The 25,969-nt window shown below is 38.5% G+C and overlaps 1 protein-coding gene across 5 annotated transcripts in view; it reads right to left on the bottom strand.

Annotated features, from left to right (window-relative positions):
• Positions 1–25,969, bottom strand: part of CDKL2 (cyclin dependent kinase like 2) — a 47,807-nt gene that overhangs the window by 2,117 nt on the left and 19,721 nt on the right. The window contains exons 6-14 of one of the 5 annotated variants that reach the window (XM_055588809.1): positions 20,490–20,629; positions 17,736–17,824; positions 15,220–15,355; positions 13,746–14,044; positions 11,217–11,310; positions 7,868–7,991; positions 7,539–7,645; positions 1,011–1,077; positions 176–324 (exon numbers count right to left, since the gene is read on the bottom strand). In XM_055588809.1, coding sequence (XP_055444784.1) covers positions 176–324; positions 1,011–1,077; positions 7,539–7,645; positions 7,868–7,991; positions 11,217–11,310; positions 13,746–14,044; positions 15,220–15,355; positions 17,736–17,824; positions 20,490–20,629 — 1,205 coding nt within the window. Of the gene's footprint in view, positions 1–175; positions 325–1,010; positions 1,100–7,538; positions 7,646–7,867; positions 7,992–11,216; positions 11,311–13,745; positions 14,045–15,219; positions 15,356–17,735; positions 17,825–20,489; positions 20,630–25,969 lie in introns of those variants that run through there. The other 4 variants (XM_055588812.1, XM_055588810.1, XM_055588811.1 and 1 more) reach the window with 4 other exon arrangements.

Below are 25,969 nucleotides of genomic sequence, written 5' to 3' on the forward strand. Positions count from 1 at the left end.
AGGGGGATATATGCCACCCAATAGTTCATATAAATTCCTGCTAGAAATTGATTTCTACCTCTCTTGCTTTCTTACCCTGTATATATTGATAGTCTTGGTAGGTATTACGTGGTCTAAGAAAATCATGAGTATCAAAAACAAGATTTTAAAGACAGTCTTCAGGATAATTACTCACCAAAACTATCATGTGTAGCACATCCACTTTTATATAAATAATGACTAATTTTGACAAAACAGATCCAAGTTTTAAGAGAGCTTGAAGTTTACACAGTATGTATAATGAATGCATTGTAATGACTTCCACTAGGGCCTTGAAAAGGACCTCTAAAAATGAGAAATTAAAATTTAAAATTTGTTCATGTCACAGTAAATTCACATTTGGTGTCACAGACATTCAAAATACTTTGTGGAGGTTGAAAGATTAATTCTAACAACACAGTTATGAGAATGTGGGATTTTATTACCAATACATTTCACAGAGTTAATGAGATACTCAATTTTGAATGATGTGTGTGAGCTCACATAGAAAAGTATCACCCCCAAAAGGTCTGATTTGGAGGGGGAGAAGGTTTTAGCATTAAAAAGTTCTATTTAAAAGGAAAGCAATCACTGGGTTTAGTGCTGATACCTCTTTATTAGGAAAAGGATTATCTAGCAATCATTTGCTCTTTCTTGTTTTACAAGCCCAAAGGGCATATGACTGATAAGAGAGACAAGTCCGTATCCTCCTGGAACACTTGTCACCCTAAATTCACATTACTGTATCCAATAAAATACAGCAGATTAGTTTAAAAGCAAGAGATGTAAACTCTATGAAAAAGGATTTCACCCCAGAGACAAATGCTACTTCTATTTTTTTAAGTGGTACAATTCTTTGTCTATCAGGAGTTCCCACAGAGCCAAACATGGAAGAATATTTTGGCTGGGAATCTGTATCTTTAGCAAGCTATTAACACAAAACATTTCCCATGAAGGGTAACACAGCTCCAAGTGTGAGAAATCAGACCTACCCAGTTCAGAATCGACAGGCCACTCAGTGCTGGTGTTCCACGGGAGGCAAATCAGCCTCTGAATCATCTGACAGGGGAGATTTTGATACCTAGAAGTTAATAATCGAGCATAATAGATTCTCAGTAATTGCCAAAGTCCTACTTCCCCCAAAGGGTTAACTATTCATATGGATAGCTCAAGCTGCTTATACAGAAAAAGATGAAGTAAGGGCTTCATCTTACTCTTTGACCTAGTTGTTGACATATATGCTAAATGATACTTCTGATGTGCCAGGGCAATGTAAACCTGCTGTAACCCATGTTTACTACCTATCAACAAAATAAACAAATCAAAACCGTTTGAAAAAAATACAAAAAAAACAACTGAGGATGAAGGACAAGAGTCAAAACTTGGAGATACAACCCTTCGTGTGGGAGTAAGTTTCCAGTTTTGTTTGTTTTTCACCACTGTGACTTTGCCCAAAGGGCAAGCCCTGCTATCAGAGTAGTGAGGAAGTGCAAGATAGATCAGTAGAAATTACTCAATCTGAAAAACAGAAAAAAAGATTGAAGAAGCTGAAAAGCCTCAGGAACCTGTATAAAAAAAAAAACAACAACAACAACCTACCCAAAGGTCTACCATATAAGTCACTGGAATTTCATAAAGAGAAAAGAAAGATATGGCAGGAAAAAATATTTGAAGAAATAATGACCAAAACTTGCCAAATTTGGTAACAGAGATCAGTTTGCAGATTCAAGAAGCTCAGCAAATTTCAGAAGGATACACTCAAAGAGAACTATGCCCAAACATAAGATATTTAAGCTAATGAACACAAAAGACAAAGATTAGATAGTGAAAGCAGCTAGAGAAAAATGAAACACTTCATATAGAGGAACAATTCAAACACCTGATAATTTTCCACCAGAAACTGTAGTGACTAGAAGACAGAGAAATAATTATCTTTATAGCACTGAGAGAAAAAAATTCTTTTTTAAAAATCTACCAACTCGTGCTCTATATCCAGTGAAAATATATTTCAGGAAAGAAGGCAAAATAATAATGTGATTCCCAAATGAAAGAAAAGTAAGAGTTTGTCATTATCATACCTGCTCAGTAAAAATCATTACAGGAGGTTTTCCAGACAGAAGGAAAATAATATCAGAAATTAAAACTGTAATCTTTATGAAAGAAGGAAGAATAACATTAAAAGTCAGTAGCTAGGTAAACATAGAAAACTACTTTTTTTTGCATAAACTGCTTAAAATACTTATTATTATTATTTATAGATTATTTATAGAACAGTCTTTTGGACTCTGTGGGAGAGGGAGAGGGTGGGATGATTTGGGAGAATGGCATTGAAATATGTATAATATCACATATGAAACGAGTCACCAGTCCAGGTTCGATGCACGATACTGGATGCTTGGGGCTGGTGCAATGGGACGACCCAGAGGGATGGTATGCAGAGGGAGGACAGAGGAGGGTTCAGGATGGGGAACACATGTATACCTGTGGCAGATTTATTTCAATATATGGCAAAACCAATACAATATTGTAAAGTTAAAAAATAAAATAAAATTAAAAAAAATACTTATGGTTATTTTAGCAAAAAGATAATATAGTGTAGTGAGGCTTTCTATGTATGTGAATAAAATACATAACTCTAACATAAAGTTCAGGTGTGCAGAAGAGAAATAGGTTTTGAAAGATTCTACATTTTATAAGTGATACAATACTTATTCTACATAGACTATGAAAAAATTAGTTGTATACACTGTAATCCTTAGAGAATTCATTAAAAAAAATAATGCAGAGATTATCACCAAAGAGCCAGTACTAAAAATACTTAAATATAAAATAAGACTGGAAAGGGAAAACAGAGGAACAAAAATAACTAATAAAAAAATAGTGCTAGATCCAAACACTTGAATAATCACATTAATGTTAATTGGCCTAAATATTCAGCGGTAGGAAGGATTCTAAAGATATTCCCCTAAGATATCTGTCCCTGGTTAGTCAATCGAACTCACTTAGCTACTTCTGTGAAAGAACTTTGAAATTAATGAACATGAAATTAAAGAACATGAAATTAATTTATCAATTCAGCTGACCCTCAGAGAGATTATCCCGGTGGGCCCAAGGAATCACATGTGCCCTTAAAAGCGGAAGAATGTCAGAGAGGTGAGGCAGATGAGTTAAGAGTGAGTCAAAGGAGTAAGAAAGTTTCAAGCACAGTTGCTGGCTTTGAGGGCTGTGGAATTAGGCCATGAGCCATGTGAATGGCCTCTAGAAGCGGAGAACCCCCCAGGTGTCAGTCAGAAAGGAAATGGGACATCAGTCCCACAACCACATGGAACTAGATGCTGCCAACTACTTGAATGAGCCTGGAAACGGATTCCCCCCCAGAGCCTCCAGAGAGAAACGCAGCCCTGCTGACATCTTAATTTCAGCCTATGAGACTCTTAAGGAGACCAGCAGCCGTACCTTGACTTCTGACCTAAGGAAATTGTGAAGCTGAACAAATGGAGATTATTTTAAATTGGTAGTAACTTGTTAGAAGAAATAGAAAATAAACAGACGTTCCAATTAAAAGAATCAGAATTGACAAAATGGATACAAAGGGAAGATCCTAATTTATCTGCTGTTGGCAAAAGAAACACTTAAAACATAAAAACCAGATAAGCTGAAAGTAAATGAAACTATTGATAGAAAGACACACTATGGCCACTGCACCCCTACACTGGCTTCTCATTTAAACACCTGGAGGTTAAAGCATTTAATTCAGCCTTTACTAAGAGTTCACTAAGTGGGATCAAAATATGTTATTTATCTTGGGGCTGGTGCACTGGGATGACCCAGAGGGATGGAATGGGGAGGGAGGAGGGAGGAGGGTTCAGGATGGGGAACACATGTATACCTGTGGCAGATTCATTTTGATATTTGGCAAAACTAACACAATTATGTAAAGTTTAAAAATAAAATAAAATAAAAAAATAAAAAAAAATAAATTTTTATTATAGGCAAAAAAAAAAAAAAAAAAAGACAAATAACTGTAAGTACACTGGAGTGAAGGCTTCCCAGGAGGCACTAGTGGTAAAGAACCCACCTGCCAGTGCAGCAGATATGAGATGTGGGTTTGATCCCTGGGTCAGGACAATTCCCTGGAGGAGGGCATAGCAGCCCACTCCAGGATTCTTGCCTGGAGAATTCCATGGACAGAAGAGCCTGGTGGGCTACGGTCCACAGGATTGCAGAGAGTCAGACATGACTGAAGTGACTTAGCACGCACGCAGGCTACAGTGACTATTTTAATCTCAAATAAAATAGACTTTGAGGCACAGAGCACCAAGAGAGATAAAGTGAGAGATTTCAAAATGATAAAAGAGACAATGTATCAGAAAGACAAAACAAGTATAAATGTGTCTGTACCTAATAAAACAGATTTTTTAAAATACATGAAGCAAAAATAAACAGAAAAATAGACAATGCCACAATCATAGTGAAAGATCTATCAAGATCTTTCAGGAACTGATGGAACTAAACAAAAAAATCATCAAGAATATACAACGCTTGAACATTATCAACCTTAATCGAATTTCACATTTATAAAACACTACATCCAACAACTAATTATATACATTATTTTTAAGAGAATAAGGTTTATTCACCAAGACAGACCATGTGCTGGGCCATAAAACACATCTCCATGCATCTAAAAAAATCGAAATCATACAGAGTATATTCTCTGACCACATGAAGTTAAAATTATAAATTAATAATAAAGTATCTAAAGAATAACCAAGTGTCTGTTAAACAACACATTCCTAAAAAATTATTGGGTTAAAGAAAAAATTACAAGGGAAATTTTTTAAATGTTTGACCAGAATGATAATGAAAATATAACATATGGAAATTTGTGGGATGAAGCAAATAGTGCTTAGAGGAAAATATTTGAAGTTATGTCTGTAAATATAAAATGTGTAAGCATTGGGTGGAGTGAGGAGTGGAGACATAGTCCATGGATTAAGCAATATTTCACTTACAAAATCTATCTTACAGATTGTTCCAGAAGGTATATAATAGACTTTTATAAATGTGAAAATGTTATGTAGTTCAGTACATTGATGAATACCAGAAAGTGAGGGTGCAAGGCAGGTCACAGCCTCAGAAGGCAGGCCCTTGGCTTTCAGTCTCCAGTTATGTCTCTTTCCACCCAGATTTTCCACACACAAATTCATGTTAGGTGTTAATCTGTGCTTTTTCAATACACCTACTTTCTCTTTCATTGTATTTTAAATACAAATGGAAACTGAACAAATAACTTGAGAGGAAAAATGCAGAACCAATTTTCAGATATAAAACGATTAGTTCAGAATGAGAAAGAAAAATATTGAAGAAGGGGGAAGGCAGCCAAAGCTTTTCTTCCATTGCATGCAACTAGATTGAGCTGCTGCTGCTGCTGCTGCTAAGTCGCTTCAGTCGTGTCCGACTCTGTGCGACCCCAGAGACGGCAACCCACCAGGCTCCCCCATCCCTGGGATTCTCCAGGCAAGAACACTGGAGTGGGTTGCCATTTCCTTCTCCAACGCATGAAAGTGAAAAGTGAAAGTGAAGTCACTCAGTCGTGTACCGACTCTTCTCGACCCCATGGACTGCAGCCTACCAGGCTCCTCCGTCCATGGGATTTTCCAGGCAAGAGTACTGGAGTAGGGGTGCCATTGCCTTCTCTGAGGATTGAGCTATGTTGACCCAAAAAGTGCTTTGAACAATAATGTGCTCACAAAGAGCAAGTGGGAAATTTTGCCTTTAAAATCTGCTTTACATTTAAGTTTAGAAGTATACAAGGAATTTCCCGCAACACTGTAGTTCCTAAAAATAAAATCTGTGGCCATGCTTCATCTTCACACAATAGGAATTTGTTTAGCTTTAATGATGTTGCTCCCAAAATGGCTGGCAAGGGATAAGGCAAAAAGCAACAGCTGTCTATAAATGTTTTTCTCAGAATCACTCGGTAACTGCCTCTGTAATTTGTTATCCTCAGCAATAGCATTCCCTTTGTTTGCAGAGTTGTACAAATTATTTCAGGAGTAACAGTAGGAAAAAGTACCCACATAGAGGAAGAGGGTACGTACAGGGGCTGTCTATGAAATGGAGATACTTAAACAATCGGGATGGGGAATTCCAAAATAAAAGTTGCATCAAGCAGAAGTGGAAACTTGTTTGAGGAAGAAAAGTGGGGGGAAAAAAGAAGTAAAGGGAAAAATTCAGTGATGCATGTCTCAAGTTTGTAGTTAGTTATGGATGGCCCAAGAGATTAAAAAGTTGGCCAGTTTTCTTAGGGATATGACTGTTGTTGATATGAAAGGAGCAGAAACATAAATATTCTGGAGAGATACGAGAAATTATAGAAAAAGACTATATGGAATAGAAAATCTCTAGCATGAACCTAGAGGGGTGGGATGGGGTGGGAAGTGGTAGGGAGGTTCAAGAGGGAAGGGACATTTGTGTACCTATGGCTGATTCATGTTGATGCATGGCAGAAACCCACACAATACTGCAAAGCAATTATCCTTCAATTAAAAATAAATAAATTTAAAAAGAAAATCTCTAGCATGGATGGAGCAGATTGCCCTAGGGAAAAGTGTCAAATAAACAATACATTTTAAGAGGATAAAAACAATTCCAGAGTTTAACTCTTTGAAAGACGGGTAATAGTAATAATTTTGGTATTATTGCAGTGAAATGCCATAAGCTACAATAAAGAATAGGTATGTTAAAGCCACAACTAGGCTACACACACACACACACACACACACACATACAATTTTTCAACCTATAAAAAACTGATCACTGTAAGCTGGGAAATGTTTATGTAAATATATATGTAATAAGGGTGCTTAATGCAATGAATCATAAAATATAATTTAACATGCAAATTTTATGCTGCTGCTGCTGCTAAGTCGCTTCAGTCGTGTCCAACTCTGTGCGACCCCAGAGATGGCAGCCCACCAGGCTCCCTGTCCCTGGGATTCTCCAGGCAAGAACACTGGAGTGGGTTGCCATTTCCTTCTCCAGTGCAGGAAAGTGAAAAGTGAAAGTGAAGTCGCTCAGTCGTAACCGACTCCCAGCGACCCCACGGACCGCAGCCCACCAGGCTCCTCCATCCATGGGATCCTCCAGGCAAGAGTACTGGAGTGAGGTGAGATACCACTAATAAACCTACCCAATCAATAAAAGCAAACTCTCCATATGACACTTTAAAAGGAAGTATGTGTGTGTGCTAAGTCACTTCAGTTGTGTCTGACTCTCTGCAACCCTAAGGGCTGTTGCCCACCAGGCTCCTCTGTCCACGGGATTCCCCAGGCAAGAATATTGAGTGGTTGCCATTCCCTCCTCCAGGGGATCTTCCCCACCCAGGGATTAAACCCACATATCCTGCAGTTTCTGCATTGTAGGCAGATTCTTTACCACTGAGCCACCCGGGAAGCCCAAAAGAAAGTATGAGAGAAACCCAAGTTCCATGAAACCTACAGACAGTATTTCTTTACCTGCTGTAATGCGATACTGGGGGTGTGCAAGTCAATTGTGGCCAGAGATGGAATTCGAGATTCTGAAAGATTTTTGTTCTCTTTCTTTATTAGCCTGGAATTCCGAGCTAGACAAAAATAACCATAAACAGTGAGAAAATGAGACATTTTTGTTAGTTTTTCACATTCTATATCTGTCCTTCAGTCTGTAGTTATTGTACATAGTCTACATTTTCACATACTTAAACATGTAAAGTTACTAAACATTTTTAATATTGTTAGTTTACTTAACATACATTTTAAATAACGTATACAAAAGGGCTAAAATAGTAAAAGCATTATAAACATACCGATGCCTTCCAGGGCTTTTAGTTCAGGGAGATGATTATAATTTAGTTCAGGCAAACGGACATCTGTCTTTGAGTATTCCCTTCTTTTCTTATTTGCCTGAAGTAGGCTCTTTTCACTAGCAACCTAATATCATCAGAATGGTTAACACAAATGAATTAGCTTCCAGGTAAGCTTGTCCCCTTTTCATAACTATTATATTCATATCTTAAAATTTATGGAATTCAAAAGCTGGAATAATATAAAGTTTGAGGAACACTAATAACAAATGAAACAACTTCACCCAGTTATTTCAAATCTCCTCCTATTAAATTTACTAAAATTGCTAACAAGTGCGGTGCTTGGTTGCTGAGTTTCTCCTTCTCCCTCCACCAACTGGCAAGCGTCACAAGGTTAAAAGATGGACATCAGTGTCCTGTTCTTTCAGGCCAGCAAGGTCAGGCCTTATGACACTTGCTGGACTTTTATGCAAATAGTTGTTACTAACACCTGAACTGTAAATAGTTTATCTTGTTACAAGTCACATCGCCTAGCACACTTTTCACTTTCCCAATGGTAATCTTGTTACTCGTTTTTTTACATTTGTCCTTGTCTCGTTCCTCAGCATTAGCAAATGATACTATCTTCCTAGAAATACATTTTATTAAGGTATAAAGGATAAAATTATCATTCAAATTATTTTCCTAATCTTTCTTAGTACTATTACTTCATATTTTATAAAGTCTGGAAAAATAATAAAGAACAGCAGTAGCACTTCAATTCTGCACCTTTGTGAATTTGACATTTCCCAATCTGTTTCCTTTAAGAAACACAGAAACTCTACAATCTTTTCCACATTTTCAAAACAGATGATACACAGAGATATTATATGATTTACTAAAAGGAAAAAACCACATATAGATGATGAAATCATATGTATGTCCATGTATATACACATACATGTATAAACAGTGAAATATACACACAAAGACTATAATGCCAGTGTTAAGCCCCTGAGGTTCCAGATGTCTTGAGTTTAATATTCTGTGAACTACTCTGCCTCCCAGAAAGTCTTCAGAAGTCCTGTAGTGAACTTTTGTTTCTTTATTTTGGATGTTTCTATTTACTCTTTTAATAGAATTAGTGCTAAGCCTCAAGTTTCAAATCAACTATAAAATAAAATAATTAGTTTAAAAAAAAACTATCCACAAGTAAAAAACAATAAAATAATGAGTACAAACTACTAGATTTGTATACTCAAAAAGTGACAAGTTAAAATACATAAGAGATGTTTATAATAATATACTTATCTACATCTCAGAATCAGGGTACAAAGCATGGGAGAAGGGTATTGATATTCAACCTAGAAGTTGAAGAAAGTGTATGCTTAGTTCTGCCTCTGTTAATTTTCATTAAGAAAAGACCCCATGGGTCTTCTCCCTACTAATCTTTACCTCCTTTCTTGAGTCCCTGTTCCAAAGGAAGATAAACAGAAATGAGATCTAAAATCATCAGCCAGCGTTGATTATGTAATGCCTGAAAGAAGCCTGATATCAATGGCAGCAAAACGGTGTTGAGCCAGCTACTTTGAGAAGCCTTGCTGATTAAAATAGTCTTCCAAAGGAGATCAGGAATGTAAAACACACAAAAAAATCCATAAATAAATGAGCAGAGTATAGCAAAAAAAAAAGGAAAGTACTATAGATACAGAAATTATAGGCTAAGAATAGTTAAAAGAAAAATAAATGCAATGTCTCAATCATGAGAGATAGGAAAAGAAGGGTATACTTTTCATCTCTGAGGATGATGAGAGAGGTAGAGAAGGGAAAATCATGAGAAAAATACTCCTTTGGAAATATACATCCATACCTCCCTGTTCCTGGCAGAAGAATCCATTCACCACATTTCTTAAGCAGTTTAAATGCATGTGACACTATTCAAGGTGTGGGGCAGAACAGTAATGAAAACAAAGAAAGCACAAATTCCTCCTGGGAAGTTTCCATTCAGGGAAAGGGGTAGCGGGGAAAGACATTATATAAATAAGAGAATACAGAGGATGTCAGGTAAGGCAATCAGGGGTGGGGAATTAAACAAGGGGAGGGGAGAAAATAATAGGAGACAAAATGAGTTAAAATATTTGAGAAGACTTAACAGTAAGATTTCATGAAAGTCAAGAAGGAGAGAAAGCAAAGTCTTTGGATTATCTGGGGTAAGGATACTCTAAAAGGGAGGAAACAGCAAGTGCAAAAACCCAACTGTGGGAGCATGTCTAGCCATGTTCTAGGAATAGCAAGGAAATCAATGTGATTGGACTTGTTTAGTTGCTAAGTCATGGCTGACTTTTTTGCAAACCCATGAGCCCCCTGGGTTACCATTTCTTACTCCCAGGGATCTTCCCAACCCAGGGACTGAACCTGTGTCTCCTGCATTGGCAGGTAGATTCTTAACCACTGAGCCATCAAGCTGGATGGACTGCAGTGATCAAAAATGAGAGTAGCCAGGAGTGGGATGGAGGGATGGTGAGGGTAAATCACTCAGGGACCAAAAGGCCCTGAAAGCACTTTGTTTTTCCTCAGAGATAAGAAGCCAATGGAGGGTTTTGAGTGGAAGAGCAATGATGATTCAACTTAACTTTTAAAAGAAGACTTCTGGCCTGATAATACTCCTCTCAACCTTCAGAAGACCTCTGAACCTTGACATGATTCTACTACTGCAATCTAACACTATGTTTTAATTTGTTTATTCTCTACTAGACCACAAGCTCCTTGAAAAAAAAGATTAACTTTTTCTTCTCCAGTGTTTTCTGCTTAATGGATAATAAATATGTTAAGTGAATAAATAGAATATTCCTACCAGAAATCTGATCTGGGTGAGATAAGATAATTTACCTTTTCAAATCTATTCTATAAAAGTACTGATCACCAAACATTAGGTTAAGAAAATTTATGATTACTGAAAAAAATTAAAGCAGGTCATTTTAATAATAACATCTTTTTGACTGAAGTATAGTTGATTTACAATGTTGTGTTAATTTCTGCTGTACAGGAAAATGATTCAGTTATATATACATTCTTTTTTATATTCCTTTCCATTATGGTTTATCTTAGGATATTAAATATAGTTCCTGTGCTATACAGTAGGACACTGTTGCTTATCCATTCTGTATAATAAGAACATCTTACATTTAAATTTCTAGATTTATAAAACTTAAACTTGACTTTGATGGCGTGGGATGATATATACATAGTTAAGTTTCTACATTATGATGTATCTCCCAACAAAACTCTCAGTTCTTCACTACCATGTTTAATATTAATAAAATCTAGAAATGACTAATGCTTGCTCTTCTACCACTGAGAACAGTTCACTTACCAATGTGGTCACATTAATATTATAAGCTCCTGGTGGAGAATGTTTATTTGGTTTAACAAATGGAATACAATACTTCTTGGTTTTCTCATCCACTCTGTAACAAAAACAACAAAAAAATTTACGTTAGAAGCAGCAGTAATTATTTTTTTCAAGCACAAAATTAAATGACCCAACACCAAGTGACATGAACGGACATGAATTTGAGCAAACTCCAGGAGATAGTAAAGGACAGGGAAGCCTGGTGTGCTGCAGTCCTGGGGTCGCAGAGAGTTGGACACGACTTAGTGACCGAACAAAAACTTACCACCAAGTGACATGCAGTTTAATTAGAATTTATTGTCTATTCTTTTCATTCCAATCCCTGGGAAAGGCAATGCCAAAGAATGTTCAAACTACTGCACAACTGCACTCATCTCATACACTAGTAAAGTAATACGCCAAGCCAGGTTTCAACAATACGTGAATCGTGAACTGCTAGATGTTCAAGATGGATTTAGAAAAGGCAGAGGAACCAGAGATCAAACTGCTAACATCCGCTGGATCATCGAAAAAGCAAGAGAGTTCCAGAAAAACATCTACTTTTGCTTTATTGACTATGTCAAAGCCTTTGACTGTATGGATCACAAAAAACTGGAAAATTCTGAAACAGATGGGAATACCAGACCACCTGACCTGCCTCTTGAGAAATCTGTATGCAGGTCAGGAAACAACAGTTAGAACTGGACATGGAACAACAGGCTGGTTCCAAATTGGAAAAGGAGTACGTCAAGGCCGTATTTTGTCACTCTGCTTATTTAACTTATATGTAGAACAGGCACCCCACTCCAGTTCTCTTGCCTGGAAAATCCCACGGACGGAGGATCCTGGCAGGCTGCAGTCCAGGGGGTCACTAAGAGTCGGACACGACTGAGCGACTTCACTTTCACTTTTCACTCTCCTGCATTGGAGAAGGAAATGGCAACCCACTCTGGTGTTCTTGCCTGGAGAATCCCAGGGAAGGGGGAGCCTGGTGGGCTGCCGTCTATGGGATCACAAAGAGTCGGACACGACTGAAGTGACTTAGCAGAGCACATCATCAGAAATGCTGGGCTGGATGAAGCACAAGCTGGAATCAAGATTGCAAGGAGAAATATCAATAACCTCAGATATGCAGATGACACCACCCTTATGGCAGAAAGTGAAGAAGAACTGAAGAGCCTCTTGATGAAAGTGTAAGAGGAGACTGAAAAAGTTGGCTTAAAGCTCAACATTCAGAAAACTAAGATCATGGCATCCATTCCCATCACTTCATGGCAAATAGATGGGGAAACAGTGGAAACAGTAGCTGACTTTATTTGGGGGGGCTCCCAAATCCCTGCATATGGTGACTGCAGCCATGAAATTGAAAGACGCTTACTCCTTGGAAGGAAAGTTATGACCAACCTAGACAGCATATTCAAAAGCAGAGACATTACTTTGCCAACAAAGGTCCATCTAGTCAAGGCTATGGTTTTTCCAGTAGTCATGTATGGATGTGAGAGTTGGAGTATAAAGAAAGCTGAGCACCGAAGAATTGATGCTTTTGAACTGTGGTGTTGGAGAAGACTCTTGAGAGTCCCTTGGACTGCAAGGAGATCCAACCAGTCCATCCTAAAGGAGATCAGTCCTGAGTGTTCACTGGAAGGACTGATGTTGAAGCTGACACTCCAATACTTTGGCCACCTGATGCAAAGAACTGACTCATTTGAAAAGACCCTGATGCTGGGAAAGATTGAAGGTGAGAAGAGAAGAGGCCGACAGAGGATGAGATGGCTGGATGGCATCACCGACTCAATGGACATGAGTTTGAATAAATTCTGGGAGTTGGTGATGGACAGGGAGGCCTGGCATGCTGTAGTCCATGGGGTCGCAAAGAGTCAGACATGACTGACGGACTGAACTGAACTGAACTGAACTGACTACTAAATGCCCACAGCCACACCATGCAACAGCAGACATGCAAAACCAATTATTTCTTTTATTATGACAACCTCTTTTTGTGTTATTAAACTAAATAGCTATAGTCTCTTTACCTTAAATAATACAACTCTATTTTCTTAGGACTCAGTAAATTTTTTGATCAAACGCTAATAATTTTCATCACACTGGCCAAGAAGTCTTTTGAAACAGCAACCTGACAAGAAGCAATAGCAGGGACTTCCCTGGTGGTCTACTGGTTAAGAATGTGCCTTGCATTTCAGGGGACGTGGGTTCAATTCCTAGTCAGGGAACTAAGATCCCACATACCACAGAGCAACTAAGCCTGTGCACCTGCACTGCTGAGCTGTGCCCTCTAAAGCTGGGGTGACACAGCTAGAGAGTCTGTGCACTGCACGAAAGATCCTGTGTTTTGCAAGTAAGACCTGACACAGCCAAATAAATAAATAATTTAAAAACAAGAATGAAGAGTATCCAGAAGTCTGAAAGTAATAATGCAGGTGGTTGGACTAATAAATATTTGCAGCTTGTAAATATGTAAGAACATTTTGTTCTTATTTTCCTAATTCATACCTGTAACTCTGAATTCCTGAGATAGTTCCCATTCCAGAAGTAATAGTGGGAGCTGTTGCAGAAAGATTGTGTGTGAGTGGGGGAATTGTCATGCCTGGATTTCTTGTTTGGTCCACGCTGCCATTGGTGCAATCTCGGAGGCTTGTTGAAGGCACTATTTTGACGGGGCTCATCCCATTGTCATTGAGACAGCTGGCATTTGAAGCTCGACTCGCTTTTTCCACTTTTTCTCCATCTGTTTTTGATCCTTTTATTTTAAATACTTTAGAATCCTTAGTTTGGGGATCAGCATTGGTATTCTGTTATAAAATATTAACAACATTAATGATCTGAGGAGAAGGAAAAATCACCTTTTCCTATGAAGTACTTGTCAACAAAAGCAGAATTCCAGAGACAACACCTTCTTGGGCTCCAGTTTTTTCTTATTCTACCTATGGAATTAAAACTAAACCTGGGATTCTCAGTCAGACACATATTTCAAATGAAAATGCAACTCACACTAGCTCTGACATATATATATCAGATTTAATGATGTATACACAGAATTTCCCTCATGGTCCAGTGGTTAAGAATCTGCCTGCCAATGCAGGAGACACAGGTTCAGTCCCTGATTCAGGAAGATTCTACTTGCCAAGGGGTAATTAAGGCTGTGAGCCACAATTGCTGAAGCCTGAGTACTGCAACTGCTGAGCTCGTGCCCTAGAGTCCATGCTCCACAGTAAGAGAAGCCGCTGCAGTGAGAAGCCCACACACTGCAACTAGAGGGTAGCCCCGACTCACTGCAACTAGAGACAGCCCACACGCAGCAAAGAAGACCAGCACAGTCAAAAATAAATTACTTAAAAAAAAATTATATATACACATAAGCAGGTATACACATATCAAATTATAGTTCAGTGGAAAACAATGAAAGAGGACTCCAGCATGCCGACTTTTGTTTTCATGTTCTCAGGGCACACAAAATTGAGTCCTCTTTCTTCTTTGGGTTCATTTGAGAAAATGTGAGTGAGTTGATGGTAGGTTTGAATTATCTTACTGAGAACAGATTCTGGATAATTTACCAAGAAAAGTAAATTTCAAATAAACTGAGTACCCAAATCTCAATTTTTAAATGCTCTACTTTATATAAAATTCTAAAAATTATATTTTTCTCTCCTATTATCTAAGGGGGGAAAATGGTGTATATATTTGCATATGAGTGTACACAAGCATGTCTAAATGTTCTTGAATGAGTATGATTTCCTGACAAGCCCTATTGTACAGACTTGCGTACAGTAGGCACGCAGTACATGATATCCTAAGATTTTTTTAAAAACAGGTAATGTCTACAGAAAATACATTTTTATAACTAAGCTAAAAGTGAACTTGTTAACCACCCAGGAAACTTTTAAGATCTTCAATATCCCATACCCCTGTCAAATTTAAGGATATATTAAACTTAAAATTTAATATGCATTAAAACATGGAAATTTACCTGTACCACAAGTGTTTTTCTCTCTTCACCCAAGGACTCATCCTTTTCCTTTTCCTTCTTTCTGATTTGAGATTTTTTAGATAAAGAAATGTTTCTGGCATCTTTCTGTACTTTTAACTGCAGTTCCTGAGGAAACCTACATAAAAATACATTTGTCAGTAAGACTGTATAAAACAGATATATCTAGGAAAAATTGGTGTTCAAGATACTTATCTTTAAGAATTGAGTATTAAATAGACTGTGTTATTCAAAATGAGAAATGAGGTTTCTGCAGACCACTCGGGATCTCTGAAAATCTTTCAGGAGGTTCATAAGATCAAAGCTCTTATCTTATTATGAAGGTGACTTCTTTTTCACCATCTGACATTTGATGAAATAAAAAGCAATGGGGGGTAAACTGCAGGCACCTTACCAAGATTGAAGAAGAGGCACCAAACTTTACAGAGGTACAAAACTTTACAAACCTTACACAGACTTTACTATATTCTTCTAGTCACAAGTTCTCAAGTTTAAGTTGGGGAGGGAGCAGTTTTGTTTAAGAATGTCCCTGATGGAACAGTAAATACACACACACACACACACACATATATATATATATATATATATACATACACATTATTAAATCTATACCCCTGAAAAGGTACCTCTGCTTCAAATCAAAATGCAATGGTTGTCTTAAGAAAAGCACTTGTGTAGCTGGTTGAGTTACAAGCTAAACTAGCCACTTTCTTCATGGAACATTATTATTTGAAAAACTGACAGAAAAATTATTACTACTCAGACTTGGGGGTATTCAGCAGATATTTTCTTTTATTTATTTATTTTTTTTAATTAATTTTATTTTATTTTTAAACTTTACAAAATTGTATTAGTTTTGCCAAATATCAAAATGAATCTGCCACAGGTATACATGTGTTTCCCATCCTGAACCCTTCTCCTTCCTCCCTCCCCATACCAGATATTTTCTTTTGAAAAATGAACAAAGGAGTGTGTTACTTCAAGGAAAAATCCAATAATATTTGTATTAATGATAAAATTCACATTTTTATAAAAAATTAGAATTTCATTCAACTTGTATCCACTACCATGAACTTAGCAGATTCCTAATACTAAATGTTTTTCTGATGAGAATGTGACTTTTTTATATAGTTCAATGAAATGTCAACATTACTAAATAAAGCTCTACATAAGTTAGCAAAAGAGTATTTTCCAAATGACTAAAATGATGCTTTTGAATTGTGGTGTTGGAGAAGACTCTTGAGAGTCCCTTGGACTGCAAAGAGATCCAACCAGTCCATTCTGAAGGAGATCAGCCCTGGGATTTCTTTGGAAGGAATGATGCTAAAGCTGAAACTCCAGTACTTTGGCCACCTCATGCGAAGAGTTGACTCATTGGAAAAGACTCTGATGCTGAGAGGGATTGGGGGCAGGAGGAGAAGGGGACGACAGAGGATGAGATGGCTGGATGGCATCACTGACTCGATGGACATGAGTCTGAGTGAACTCTGGGAGTTGGTGATGGACAGGGAGGCCTGGCGTGCTGCGATTCATGGGGTCTCAAAGAGTCAGACACGACTGAGTGACTGACCTGAACTGAATGAATGATTCTACAAAAGCATGCATGAGTAAAAGATCTACTCAAAGTGTAAGACAGACAAGTGGATTTTCATGTAATGGGAAAAGAAGTTCATTGATATGGTTTCAGATTCCACAATACACGCAACCTTTAAGAAACCACCACTGTCAAGTTTTGGTACAGGATCAAAGTTTTTTGGTATGGAGTCAAAGAAAAATACCCACGGTGATCTAAAACAACTATCAAAATTCTCTTCCATTTTCCAACTACATATTTATGTGAGGCCACAGTTTCTCTGTATATTTCAACCAAAACAACATATCATAAGAAATTGAATGTGGAACCAAATACAAGGATCCAGTTATCTTTTACTAAGTTAATAATAAATAGATTGGCAAAAACATAAAGCAATGTCATTGCCACTTATCTCACTAATTTTTGTTTTGTCAGCTGCACTGATGCCAGCAGCTGGAGCAGCACAGGAGACTCTGCCAGCTACTCTGGCACACACAGGTTTGGCACATCAACGTCTCCATGTGCATCCACAGAGTCAGCAGTGTCATAGGACTGGGTGTGGTGTAAGTTCAGCAGCAACAGGAGATGACACCTCTGCAAATACATCAGGACCCAAGATGATAGCATCGCACAGCTGGTAGCAAGACCAGAAATCAGTGACCTGAGTGACAGAGGTCATCACAGGGAGAGAAAGAACGGCATGAAGGGACTGTTTCGTGAAAACCAAGACCCCTAACTTAGAGAATGCAGGGGACCACTCCTAGGAATGTGTTGTTGCTAAGGGTGAATGGAGGTAGGGTGGTAAATATTTGAGATCCTATTAGAACAGGTGGGTAAAGAAACACTGTTTGTTACTGTTATGTACTGCTATGGGGGCCTTACTTTAACTCTAGGTTGATGTGACATAGGACACATGGTACCATACCTCTCAGCAAATCCATCCATATGGAAGAAATCATGGTGCAGGAGCTCAGCACAGAAGGGCCTTTTGTCTGGGTCAATATGTAAGCATTTCTGGGAAACCAAGGAATATATATAGTTCATATCAAAGAAAAACTGCCTACACTTACATGTCTAAACATAGAAAATTCTTCTTCAGAGTCAATGAATTTTGAACATCTATAATAAGTGATAAGGAATAAAGCACAAATCTAGACAGTGACCACCAATGACTGCTAATATCACAGAAAGAAAGACCACCGGACATTCAGTGTCTGAATATACAAAGCTCTTATGAAGTATCCTTGCCAAAAACTCAACCTAATTCCGATCAAGCTCTAGCTCTACTATGAGTTTATACAAAATATGGGACATGAAGGAACATATTAAACTATACTATGTGAAAAATTCTATGGGACAAACAACCTATTTTCTTTAACAGATAAATGGCAAGGTTTAAAGAAAAAACAAAGAGGTGAAGAGGAGCTTGTAAATTAAGCGTCTTAAGAGACATATCAACCGATTGTGATCTCTAGACTTCATGTGGATCCTAATTCAAACTATAAAAAGGAATTATGAGAAAATTAATGAAACTTTGAGCACTGATTAGACATTTTGCATTAAGAAATTTTTGAGAATTTTTAAAATTTACAGTATTTGCAGAATGGAAGGGAAGGGAACTACTCTGTGCTTATTATTGTGCTAGATACTTGACATAGATGATTTCATTTTATCTTGTTCTTTCATTTTCATATGGATTTTATTATATCTTGTTCTGTCCCTGTGGAACCACTCACAGCTAGTAAAATTAGAAGGGACTCAATAAGTAGCTTTACAAGAACAAGAAAATTATACAAATAATTAAGGTATTTGTAAGTGAAATACCATAATATCTGCAATTTGCTTCAAAATACTCCAAAAAAATGTTGCTGAGGGAATTCCCTAGTGGTCCAGTGCTTAAGGCTCTGTGGTTCCACTAAGGGGGCACAGGTTCAACTCCTAGTCAAGGAAATAAGATCCCACAGGCCACACAGTAAAAAACTGATGAGGAAAAAAAGATTCCTAAGTGTGTGGATAGGATGGATGAAATATTTCCCAAAGATTTTTAACCATTGTAGCTAATGACCAACTTATGGGGGGTCATGACACCACTATTTTTTCTACTTCCTTTTCTATGTTTAAGATTTCCTATAATAAAATGTTCAAAAAGTCATATGATTCTACCATAAGGGACATAAGCTGGACAATCATTTTACCTTTATTCCTTTTAAATTTCTTTATAGACAGATCATAAAGCTAGTCTAAATAAAGAATATTTGGATCTGTTACATTAGGTAGAAAAATAACAATGTATTTTTCTAAGAACTTGTTACAACTATTCATAAGCTTACTAAGCTTTTTTTAAATGAGTTATTTAAAGAAGTAAAAAAGCAAAAAATATCTTAGCTAAATGTTATGTGACCCTGCTCTTTTAGAGATATTTATTTTATCGACACTTTAGGACAGGGACCTCCCTGGTCGTCCAATGGGTTAAGACTTCGTGCTTTCACAGCAGAGGGCACGAGTTTGGGTTTGGTCCCTGGTCAGGGAACCAAGATCCAATATCTCACATGCCACATGGTGTGGGACACCCCCCCAAAAAACAACACTTTAGGACAGTCCTTGGAGAAGGCAATGGCACCCCACTCCAGTACTCTTGCCTGGAAAATCCCATGGGCGGAGGAGCCTGGTAGGCTGCAGTCCATGGGGTCGCCGCTAAGAGTCGGACATGACTTGAGCGACTTCACTTTCACTTTCCACTTTCATGCATGGAAGGAAATAGCAACCCACTCCAGTGTTCTTGCCTGGAGAATGCCAGGGACAGAGGAGCCTGATGGGCTGCCGCCCATGGGGTCGCACAGAGTCGGACACGACTGAAGCGACTTAGCAGCAGCAGCAGCAGCAGGACAGTCCTAACTAATGAGGGTTTTTTGAGCTAATAATTCCAAAAGGTCCACTTTTAGAAACAACTTGATCCAGTGAGAATGTCCCTAATGTCTTCCTCAATTAAATACAAGGCAAAGGGGATGGTCATCTAAAAATTAGCTTCAGTGAATCTAGTGGTTGAACAAAACCGCTTTTTCACAATATACTACAGGATCATGATCTGTAGACTTTAATACTTTAAATTGAAGCCCTAGACTTTAATACTTCTCTACTTGTCTTTTCATTTTCTTATCCTATTTTCTTCTTTTTTCCATTTATACAAGGCCTGCATTTTAAATGTTAAACATTAAAAACACATCATTATGGGACTGTTTTCACACTTAAAACATGCTAGATAATACAAAATGATTTTTTTAAAAAAACAAGCAAAATTTTCAGGACTTTATCTCTGACATTCCTCCATCTCTGTTCCCACCAAATCAAACTCTTTCTTAATGTTGTTGTTGTTGTTCAGCGGCTAAGTTGTATCCAATTCTTTGTGACCCCGCGGACTGCAGCACACCAGGCTCCCCTGTCCTCCACTGTCTCCCCATGTTAGCTCAAATTCCTGTCCTTTGAGTCAGTAATGCTGTCTAACCATCTCATCCTCTGCCGCCCCCTTTCTCCTTTCTTAATGTACAAAAATATAAGTTGTCAGAGGAAACTGTTGACCAAAAAGATCAAGTAGACCAGGAAAAAAAAAGAGAAAATCAAATCCACATAATGTAAATTCCCTGTCAGAAAGAGTAAAAAAAAAAAAAAAAGTATTGATTACCTTTGCTAAATCAATCACAACTTCAGAGAGTTTGGGATAGCGTCTTTCCAGAGGTACAGTTTCTTTGATTTCAGGCAACCTGACTCCAGCAAACACAGGATTTTTATAAAACAGCTCCTGATGTCTTGGAATTAGATTCCCTGGCAGTGAGAATGGCACACATCTCTGTCATTATGCATTATAGGACAGGTGGTGTAGAGTAGAGATGAGAGGAACTCAGTATGTAAAGTGGGGACTCTCTCAGCATGCAAAAGCAACCAAAGGCAGTGCTCTTATTGTGGTGGTGCCTGGCAGTCATTATGGTGGTTTTGACACAAAGTCAACTCAAAGGAAATTGACATTCATATCTCAACATACTCATTCAGAAAAGTTCCCATGCCACTGTGTAGAAACTTGAAGACATGAGGGTGGAGCTTAGGAAAAGGACAGGTAAAGAACACTGTATAATTTCTTATAATTGTATAAAAAATACTTTATTTCCAACAACAAAGCACAAAACTGCTGACCCAAACTGAAAATACTAATAGTTGTATGGTCAGAAACTAATCTAAATAAATTAGTTCCACTCTTTAAGAATGTGATTTTTACCCAAGTGATTTTGGCCTGATTTAATCACTTTTGTCTTTACTCTCAATTTTAACACCTAACCTAATATAAAATACCCAGATAACCACAATGGTGTGATCAATCACCTAGAGCCAGACATCCTGGAATGCAAAATCAAGTGGGCCTTAGGAAGCATCATTATGAACAAAGCTAGTGGAGGTGATGGAATTCCAGTTGAGCTATTTCAAATCCTAAAAGACGATGCTGTGAATATGCCAGCAAATTTGGAAAACTCAGCAGTGGCCACAGGACTGGAAGGGGTCAGTTTTCATTCCAACCCCAAAGAAAGTCAATGCCAAAGAATGCTCAAACTACCCACAATTGCACTCATCTCACACCCTAGCAAAGTAATGCTCAAAATTCTCCAAGCCAGACTTCAACAGTACGTGAACTTCCAGATGTTCAAGCTGGATTTAGAAAAGGCAGAGGAACCAGAGATCAAATTGCCAACAATTATTGGATCATTGAAAAGGCAAGAGAGTTCCAGAAACACATCTACTTCTGCAGTATTAACTAAGCCTAAGCCTTTGACTGTGTGGATCACAACAAACTATGGAAAATTCTGAAAGAGACGGGAATACCAGACCACCTGACCTGCCTCCTGAGAAATCTGTATGCAGGTCGAGAAGCAACAGTTAGAACTGGACATGGAACAACAGACTGGTTCCAAATCAGGAAAGGAGTACGTCACGGCTGTTTATTGTCACCTGCTTATTTAACTTCTATACAGAGTACATCATGCAAAATACCAGGCAGGATGATGCACAAGCTGGAATCAAGATTTCTGGGAGAAATATCAGTAACCTCAGATACACAGAAGACACCACCTTTACAGCAGAAACTGAAGAAGAACTAAAGAGCCTCTTGAAAGAGGAGAGTGAAAAAGTTGCCTTAAAACTCAACATTCAGAAAACTAAGATCATGGCATCCGGTCCCATCACATCGTGGCAAACAGATGCGGAAACCAGGGAAACAGTGAGAGATGAGAGACTTTATTTTGGGGGGCTCCAAAATCCCTGCAAATGGCGACTGCAGTCATGAAATTAAAAGGCACTTACTCCTTGGAAGAAAAGCTATGACCAACCTAGACAGCATATTAAAAAGCAGAGACATTACTTTGCCAACAAAGGTCCGTCTAGTCAAAGCTATGGTTTTTCCAGTAGTCATGTATGGATATGAGAGTCAAACTATAAAGAAAGCTGAGCACTGAAGAATTGACACTTTTGAACTGTAGTGTTGGAGAAGACTCTTGAGAGTCCCTTGGACTGCAAGGAGATCCAATCAACCTATCTTAAAGGAAATCAGTCCTGAATATTCACTGGAAGGACTGATACTGAACCTGAAACTCCAATACTTTGGCCACCTGATGAGAAGAACTGATTCACTAGAAAAGACCCTGATGTTGGGAAAGATTGAAGGTGGGAGGAGAAGGGGATGACAGAGGATGAAATGGTTGGATGGTATGACTGACTCAATGGACATGAGTTTGAGTAAGCTCTGGGAGTTGGCAATGGATAGGAAAGTCGGCCTGCTGCAGTCCATGGGGTGACAAAGAGTTGGACACGACTGAGTGACTGAACTGACTGACTGACTGGTTATAAAATACACATATGAAAATTCTGCTGTAAGAAACCACTGTGTTGTTTATGGAATTTCTAACCTAAACACTTAATCCTCAAGATATTTCCCCTCATTTCCATTTTCCAAAATCCTTCACCCAACAGAAAGCTAACATTTCTACAAATATGAGAAGACTTTGATAATGTTGCTTTGAAATTCTGTCCAAATAGCAAAAGTCCTAACAGAAGCAAGATTAAATTACCTTGGAAGTCCCTATGCCACTCAATGTAAAGATGAGAATGAGGTAATAGTCATATTATACCAAATGCTTGCTGACCCAAAGATAATATGTTCCTTTGTATTCTCTCTATGTATGACTTACTGAATGCAAAAGTGCAGAAAAATGTCCAATGTCTGCTCTTTTCTTTAGAGGGGAGCTGGGCAGGAGGACAGGTAAAAGCACTATTAGGATCATATGTCAGATAGACAAAAGCCAGGCAGAGGATGAATGAATATATATATATATATATATATATATATATATATATGACAGAAATGGTATGGACCTAACAGAAGCAGAAGATATTAAGAAGAGGTGGCAAGAATATACAGAAGAACTATACGGAAAAGATCTTCATGACCCAGATAATCACGATGATGTGATCACTGACCTAGAGCCAGACATCCTAAAATGTGAAGTCAAGTGGGCCTTAGAAAGCATCACTACAAACAAAGCTAGTGGAGGTGATGGAATTCCAGTTGAGCTCTTTCAAATCCTGAAAGATGATGCTGTGAAAGTGCAGTACTCAGTATGCCAGCAAATTTGGAAAACTCAGCAGTGGCCACAGGACTGGAAAAGGTCAGTTTTCATTCCAATCCCAAAGAAAGGCAATGCCAAGGAATGTTCAAACTACTGCACAATTGCACTCATCTCACACGCTAGTAAAGTAATGCTCAAAATTCTCCAGGCCAGGCTTCAGCAATACATGAACCGTGAACTTCCTGATGTTCAAGCTGGTTTTAGAAAGGCAGAGGAACCAGAGATCAAACTGCCAACATCCACTGGATCATCGAAAAAGCAAGAGAGTTCCAGAAAAACATCTATTTCTGCTTTATTGACTATGCCAAAGCCTTTGACTGTGTGGATCACAATAAACTGTGGAAAATTCTGAAAGAGATGGGAATACCAGACCACCTGACCTGCCTCTTGAGAAATCTGTATGCAGGTCAGGAAGCAACAGTTAGAACTGGACATGGAACAACAGATCATATCAGATCAGTCGCTCAGTCGTGTCTGACTCTTTGCGAACCCGTGAATTGCAGCACGCCAGGCCTCCCTGTCCATCACCAACTCCCGGAGTTCACTCAGACTCATGTCCATTGAGTCAGTGATGCCATCCAGCCATCTCATCCTCTGTCGTCCCCTTCTCCTCCTGCCCCCAATCCCTCCCAGCATCAGTCTTTTCCAATGAGTCAACTCTTCGCATGAGGTGGCCAAAGTACTGGAGTTTCAGCTTCAGCATCAGTCCTCCCAAAGAAATCCCAAGGCTGATGTCCTTCAGAATGGACTGGTTGGATCTCCTTGCAGTCCAAGGGACTCTCAAGAGTCTTCTCCAACACCACAGTTCAAAAGCATCAATTCTTCAGCGCTCAGCCTTCTTCACAGTCCAACTCTCACATTCATACATGACCACAGGAAAAACCACAGCCTTAGCTAGACAGACCTTTGTTAGCAAAGTAATGTCTCTGCTTTTGAATATGCTATCTAGGTTGGTCATAACTTTCCTTCCAAGGAGTAAGCGTCTTTTAATTTCATGGCTGCAGTCACCATCTGTAGTGATTTTGGAGCCCCCAAAAATAAAGTCTGACACTGTTTCCACTGTTTCCCCATCTATTTCCCATGAAGTGGTGGAACCAGATGCCATGATCTTCGTTTTCTGAATGTTGAGCTTTAAGCCAACTTTTTCACTCTCCACTTTCACTTTCATCAGGAGGCTTTTTAGTTCCTCTTCACTTTCTGCCATAAGGGTGGTGTCCTCTGCATATCTGAGGTTATTGATATTTCTCCTGGCAATCTTGATTCCAGATTGTGTTTCTTCCAGTCCAGCGTTTCTCATGATGTACTCTGCATATAAGTTAAATAAACAGGGTGACAATATACAGCCTTGACGAACTCCTTTTCCTATTTGGAACCAGTCTGTTGTTCCACGTCCAGTTCTAACTGTTGCTTCCTGACCTACATACAGATTTCTAAAGAGGCAGATCAGGTGGTCTGGTATTCCCATCTCTTTCAGAATTTTCCACAGTTTCTTGTGATCCACACAGTCAAAGGCTTTGGCATAGTCAATAAAGCAGAAATAGATGTTTTTCTGGAACTCTCTTGCTTTTTCGATGATCCAGCGGATGTTGGCAATTTGATCTCTGGTTCCTCTGCCTTTTCTAAAACCAGCTTGAACATCAGGAAGTTCACGGTTCACATATTGTTGAAGCCTGGCCTGGAGAATTTTGAGCATTACTTTACTAGCGTGTGAGATGAGTGCAATTGTGCGGTAGTTTGAGCATTCTTTGGCATTGCCTTTCTTTGGGATTGGAATGAAAACTGACCTTTTCCAGTCCTGTGGCCACTGCTGAGTTTTCCAAATTTGCTGGCATATTGAGTGCAGCACTTTCACAGCATCATCTTTCAGGATTTGAAAGAGCTCAACTGGAATTCCATCACCTCCACTAGCTTTGTTCGTAGTGATGCTTTCTAAGGCTCACTTGACTTCACATTCCAGGATGTCTGGCTCTAGGTCAGTGATCACACCATCGTGATTATCTGGGTCGTGAAGATCTTTTCCGTATAGTTCTTCTGTGTATTCTTGCCACCTCTTCTTGATATCTTCTGCTTCTGTTAGGTCCATACCATTTCTGTCCTTTATAGAGCTCATCTTTGCATGAAATTTTCCTTTGGTATCTCTGATTTTCTTGAAGAGATCCCTAGTCTTGCCCATTCTGTTGTTTTCCTCTATTTCTTTGCATTGATCGCTGAACAGACTGGTTCCAAATAGGAAAAGGAGCACGTCAAGGCTGTATATTGCCACCCTGCTTATTTAACTTATATGCAGGGTACATCATGAGAAACGCTGGACTGGAAGAAGCACAAGCTGGAATCAAGATTGCCAGGAGAAATATCAATAACCTCAGATATGCAGAGGACACCACCCTTATGGCAGAAAGTGAAGAGGAACTAAAAAGCCTCCTGATGAAAGTGAAAGTGGAGAGTGAAAAAGTTGGCTTAAAGCTCAACATTCAGAAAACGAAGATCATGGCAT

Source organism: Bubalus kerabau, chromosome 7 (assembly GCF_029407905.1).
Source record: "Bubalus kerabau isolate K-KA32 ecotype Philippines breed swamp buffalo chromosome 7, PCC_UOA_SB_1v2, whole genome shotgun sequence".
Taxonomy (NCBI): domain Eukaryota; kingdom Metazoa; phylum Chordata; class Mammalia; order Artiodactyla; family Bovidae; genus Bubalus; species Bubalus kerabau.